Source organism: Chinchilla lanigera, unplaced genomic scaffold, assembly GCF_000276665.1.
Source record: "Chinchilla lanigera isolate Chin_1 unplaced genomic scaffold, ChiLan1.0 scaffold00112, whole genome shotgun sequence".
NCBI classification, from domain to species: domain Eukaryota; kingdom Metazoa; phylum Chordata; class Mammalia; order Rodentia; family Chinchillidae; genus Chinchilla; species Chinchilla lanigera.
In genome coordinates this window covers 3674566-3680462 of record NW_004955513.1, presented here as the reverse complement: position 1 = coordinate 3680462, position 5897 = coordinate 3674566, and the positions used below count along the sequence as shown (strand labels likewise).

Sequence of the window (5897 nt, the reverse complement as noted above, 5' to 3'; positions counted from 1 at the left end):
TAACTGGGGACCCAAGGTTTGGGGTTTTTCTGTGTCGTGAATGAGTGCGGCCACTGAGAGGTCTTAGGGTGGTCGTGATGGCAGCCGTGATGGCAGCTCCAGTGTGAGTGGCATCTCTGATATTGAATAGAAGTGAAGGTCAGGCGGACAGGCTCCTGGTGGGAAAGATGGGATTAAGCCTAGGCCAGCTGTGCATGGGTGGGCAGTGCTGCCATGACTGACCACCAGCCCCCTAGGCATCAAAGACCTGGGTGATTGGAGTGTATTGTCCTTACTCCCTCAGTCCTCTGATTACTCAGTTATCCTGAGCCATGTGAGAAAGGACTCAGAGAGGTCAAGTGTCAGGCCCAAGGTCACACAGCCTGGATTTAGGAGAACCAGACCTTTGGGGATTAAAAGTTTTTGCGAGTCCACTGCCAGAACACTGAGAGACTGGACTGTCCTTGAAGACAGCAGGGTACCTATAGGACCTTAGCCCCAGGCCACAGAGTGGCCATTGACAGCTGACCTGGGCCAGGAGCAAGAGGGCACATGGGCCCCAAAGCCTCCCCAAGGGCCTCGCTCAGCGCAGCTTTCCTGGCTGCACAACTTCCGGGTGTGGGGCTGGGCGGATCCCAAGGGCCCAAGGCCACGCTCTGGGGAGAAGGCAGAGCCAAGAGAGAGCAAAACCAGAGCTCAGGCTGGACTGCGGAAGAGCTGAAGGTGCGTGAGAGAGCAGCAGAGCAGTGAGGCAAGTCCCGTGGGCAGCATGAGGAGGGGAGGTTCGGGGGCGCCCCTCCCCTCCTGGCCAGCAGAAGTGCAGAAGGGCCCACCCAGCGCTCCCTCCTGTGTGTGGGGCCCAGGGAGGGCTGCTGAGCCTGCACACAGGGTCTCAGCTGTGGGACAGGCACAGCAAAGGGGCAGGGGAGGGCCCCGCTCAGACGACACACCTGGCCTTGGGCCCCTACCTCTGGGATGGCTCTGGTGGCCTGGGGGGTGGGGGGAGCCAGGGCCCCAGGGTGGGATGCAGCACCTGCGGTTTTGAGGGGTCTCCCGGGTCGGCTGGTCCTGCAGCGGCCTGGGCAGCAGGGCCCTTGCGATGCCTTTGGCCGCCTGCACTGCCCCACACCCGAGTGTACACACCCTGCGTAGACACAGGTCACATAAACAAATTACTCCACACCAGGATCCTGACACGAACCTCCTGCCCCTCCCCAATACCTTGGCTTTTATAAATTCTTAAAAAAATCTTATCACATCCCCAAAGCAAGAGTGTTTATAAATAAATTACTGCAAGGCTTAAATTATATATTTATAAAAATTATTTTTAGCCCATCCCTAAGCTAAGCAAATTTGAAAAACAACATTAAAAAGACACTTTTAGCTTGACAGATTAAAAGTGCTTCTCCATTTCATCATTTATCTTTGCCCCCCACAATAATGACACTGTACTCAACAAGTTAATTTTTTTCTTGGAGACATTCCTCAAGCTCTAATTTCACAGCAAGAACTGCAGCTTCAGAACCCTGACTTCCAGGGGGCACAGGCATGTCTTGTGGAGGACTCTGCTTCCAGACTCAAAGATCAGCATTTGGGGTGAAATTTCCCCCAGGTCTTAGGGCTGCCTGGAATTTGAGCACAGGGCTTGCCCCACCCTGTTTGCCTCACTGGGGGAGGCTTCAACTCGGCGAAATGGAGCGGAAATGTGTGGAGCTGGGGGCGCACTTCCTGCAGGAGCACCCGAGCCCTCTAACGGGCCTCACCACCAAGGGCATAGGCAGTCACTTGGCACGTCCTTAGCCAAGGGGGTGAGATTCCAGGTGTGATATCATGGCAGAGGTAGCCTTCACTAATAAACTCTCACCTCTTACAGTTTGACAGGCCGTGTCCTGTGGAAACGTGCAGGACAGGGGACAGGGTGGGAGGAAGGCCACTCCCTCTCTGCAGCAGCCCTTTTCCCCGGCTTCTCCGGGCACGGACCTCTGTGAATTTGGAGAATGGGGATGGCTTAGGAAACAGCGACCAGCAGTGTTCCTAGGGGACCACGCCGACCAGGAGCTCTGCACAAACCAGACTTTCCCCCAGGAAGACTCCACATGTACAACCTTCTCCATATTTTCCGTGGATGTTAGACTGGACAGGACCTTCTGGGGAGAGGATTCCCCATGGGGCAAGAAGGGAGACTGGGGACCCAGGTGAACAAATTCAGGTGGGATGGCGGCCGTCTCAGACCCTATGGATGCTCTGAATAGAGAACGAAGACAGAGTGGTCACGGGCTGGGGATCAGGCAGCAGTGGGATGGGGTTCTTTCTGGCTCTGGGGAAGAACTAGGGGATCCAGGAAGGCTTGGGGTGGTGGGAGGAAGCTCGCTGTGGTCTGGTGGTTTCCTGGTTCAGAAGATAGGACTGGATTTCCAACCATCATGGCACTCAGACAAGAGGGAAGGGGCCAGGGGCGGGTGTCCCAGGGGGTACAGGGCCAGGGGCAGATCGAAGGGGCACCTTGAGGGGGAGTTCAGGACCTCAGCCTGTGGGCATTTTCCACCCCCAGGGTGCCGTGGAGCCTGCCGGAGCCGGAGGCCAAAGCCTGCTGCAGGACGGTTCTGGACCCCACTTCCCCCACTTCTGGGGGCCAAGCCAGGTTAGAGACGCCAGGAGCCCAGAGACAGAGAGGCCAGGTTGCACTGGCCCACAGGCACTGGAGGGAACTGGCAGCCTTCGTCTTTGGTGTTCCCTCCGGAAAGGGTTCACGCTGCCCCAGGGCCAGCGAGACCGCAAAAGACAGAAGCCCCGTGAGATCTGGTCTCAGTGTCCACGGTGGGTTGTGGTCCTACATCCCTGCGCTCGGGTGGTGTTCAGGTTAGAGGCAAGCACTCTCGGACCACACCGAGCCTTGGCTGTGCAGATGCCGTCCTGGATTAACCGAGCCGGGAGACACGGGCTCTGGGGGTGCGGCGATGGGGCCCAGGAAGGTGGCTCAGTGGCATCTTCCTCCAAGTCCGGAAGCCACTGGCGGAGGGCTGGACAGTGAGAGCTGCCTGGTGCAATCCCAGCGGTGCCCTGGCTGCCATCCTGCTGCTTAGGAAGCTCTGTTCACTGCATGACATTGTTCCTTGTGGAAGTACCTTCCAGCGCAGAAGCCAGAATGAAGTCTTGAAGGTTTTGAGAACGCAAAGGCAGGATATTAATATTTCAATGCTTAGAAATTGGAAAAAAGCACACCACAGAAGTATCTGCAATCATCAGGAGAATTTGGCCTTTGGGGAGACTGCAGGACAGCTCCAAATGAACAGACAGGAGTGGTTGTGATATTTTGCTGCATTTCTATAAACTACTGCAACCTATTATTGGACCTCTGAGTTTATCGCGCTGTGAATTTGGACGTTTACACTTCTAGCAGTGCCTGTGCAGAAGGATTTGTTAATTTTTAGGGAGTGAAAGGATGCATTTAAATCTATGCATTAAAGGTACACGTGCTAAAATGGCCGAAGCTATCTGGTTAGCTAAGTTGGGGAGAGCGCTGAAAATTACTCATGGGTTCTTTATAGGAGGTTATTAAAAGTAGCTAGATTTGAAGATAGAACAATAAGATTTATGAGTCACAAGTAAAAAAATGAAGGCAGAATTCAGCCTTTAAATGTCATCTTTAATAAACAGAAGCAATTAAATCTGAATTCATTTTGAACAACAAAGAAAGACAGAGGGTCTTTGTGAGCGCAGAATTGCCCGCAGAGTTTAGAACACAAATGCAAGAGAGGCAAGGGAACATGTCCTGGGGCTCTGGGGCACCCCTGTCACCTCCTCTGGAGGAGGAAGGAGCTGTGGGCCTGGTGGGGCCAGGGGTGGCACCAGGCGGCTAGTTACACCTGGACCAGCCCCTCCCCCATGCCCACCCCTCTCCCCCGCAAGCCTCCCCTCCTCCACATTGGCCTTGGTTTCTGCCATGTGCTGCGGGGTCTGAGCATGGACACCAAGGCCGGAAGAGGGACACAGAGTTCACTGTGCATGGATCTCAAGATTCGTGGGACGCGGCTTCACGCTGCTGGAAGGGAGACTGTGAAAATATGAGGCTGCTTACCACACACTCTTACAACTCTTACACAGCCATCAAAAGCATGATATCCAGCAGACTCAAGCCATAGAGAATCTTCTGAGGCCACAAGGGAGTGCATCAGAATTTAAGAAAAAAAGTCCCTAGCGAAACTGTAGAAAACTGCCTATACATTTAGCTATTCAATGACAGTCTTCTAAATAACACCTGGGACACAGAAGAGGTCAAAAGAGAAAGGGGAGAGACAGTTAAACCAATTAAAAACAGAAGCACAATCTATCAGAATGAGTGGACAGCTCAGAAAGCAGCCTGTGGGGGAAACTGAGGCACAGAATGCCTGTGTCTTAGGAGCACAGAAGCCAGGCCTTGGTCCACAACTCAGCTTCCCCTTAAGAAACCAGAAAAAGACGAGCAAATTAAACTCAAAGTGTGGAGAAGAGAATGAATAGTAATGAAAAAGAGCAGAAAAGCAGCCGAGAAAATCAATATAACCAAAGCCGATTCTTTGAGAAGGTCAATAAAATTTATAAACCTCTAGCAAGACTGGGGAAAAAAACAGCGAGAGAACACAGAATATCACCCGCAGGAATAGAGAGATGTTATCACTGCACAGTCCACGGATATTACAAGGAATACACAGGGATATTAGGGACAATTTCGGGTCAATAGATTCAGTAATTTCCTTGAATTACCAAAGTCACTCCGGAAATACAGCCTGAACACCCCCACATGTATACAATAAATTGAAATTATAGTGAAGGCTTCCTTTTCATCATAGAGGAACTTTATCAAGGTAAGATGGTGCTGCTATGAAGGCGGACGTCGAGATCAATGGCACAGAATTCAGAGGCCACAAAGAAAACATCGGCCCCAGGTGACTTCCCAGATGGAGCCAACCAAGCATTTAAAGGAGAAACAATAACAATTCTTCCCACATTCTTTCCAAAAATCAAAAAGTTACAACTACTTCCTTACAGCATTCCCGTAATGCCAACATGAGAGGAAAATCATTGCATGAAAAAAAAAACCTGTGGACCAATATCCCTCGTGAACATAAGGTCTGAGCCAGACCTTAGCAAATCGAATGCAACAACACATAAAAAGAATACATCATGACCAAGTGAGCTTCATCCAGGAAGGTGTGTTTACCATTCGAAGTCAATGTAATTCTTCATCTCTGCAAACCGAAAAAAAAAGTCCTCTTGAAAGAAACAGAAGAGCATTTGTGATCCTCCCATGAAAGATTTTTAAAACCTCTCCACAATGAGGAGCAGAAAATATTTGTTTTTTGTTGCTGCCTAACAAATCGCCTCATCTTGGGAACTCACAGGAACCCGCTTCTGCTGTCTCAGGGTGGCTTGGGACAGGAGTCCACCCACAGCTTTGCTGGCTCCACTGCAGGGGTCTCCAAAGACCGCAGTCTGGGTACCAGGCAGGGCATGGTCCATTTCTAGGTTTATTGGCGGAATCCATCCCTGGAGTTGTAGAAGTGAGGGAGTCACCCTGTTCTTTCTGGGTGTTGACTGAAAGATGCCCATAGCGATTAAAGGCTGCCAGAAACTCCTGCCATGGGACCTGACCATGGTTACTTCCTGCCTCAGAGTCAGCAAGGGGCTGGACATGTGACTCCAGCAGCTTCATGTAATGAATCAGATGCACATAATCACACACACATACACACACACACACACACACACACACACACACACACACTTCATCATCCTTCCCGCAATCTACTGGATAAAAGCAACTTATAGGTCCTGCCCACACTCAAAGAGGAAATTAGACAGCTTGTGAACAGCAAGGCCCAAAGATCCTTAGGGACACCCAAGGGCCTGCCACTGGAGACTGGATGCCACCCAAGCAA

The 5897-nt window shown here is 51.5% G+C and overlaps 1 protein-coding gene across 2 annotated transcripts; it reads left to right on the top strand.

Annotated features, from left to right (window-relative positions):
* Window positions 1–500: 500 nt before the first annotated feature.
* Window positions 501–3341, top strand: LOC106147040. 2 transcript variants are annotated; one of them, XM_013506586.1, is made up of 2 exons: window positions 501–702; window positions 2531–3341. In XM_013506586.1, exons 1-2 carry the CDS (start codon window positions 532–534, stop codon window positions 3008–3010), a joined length of 651 nt encoding a protein of 216 aa, XP_013362040.1. In that variant the 5' UTR covers window positions 501–531; the 3' UTR covers window positions 3011–3341. The 2 variants fall into 2 exon arrangements, with proteins under 2 accessions (XP_013362040.1, XP_013362041.1); XM_013506587.1 differs by lacking the exon at window positions 501–702 and adding an exon at window positions 922–2174.
* Window positions 3342–5897: the final 2556 nt, after the last annotated feature.

Excerpts from the sequence above, each read along its gene's own strand:
- LOC106147040 (XM_013506586.1), top strand. The coding sequence starts at position 532 with ATGGGCCCCAAAGCCTCCCCAAGGGCCTCGCTCAGCGCAGCTTTCCTG. Across the intron at positions 703-2,530 it reads GGACTGCGGAAGAGCTGAAG|GGTGCCGTGGAGCCTGCCGG; the intron begins GTGCGTGAGAGA and ends TTCCACCCCCAG.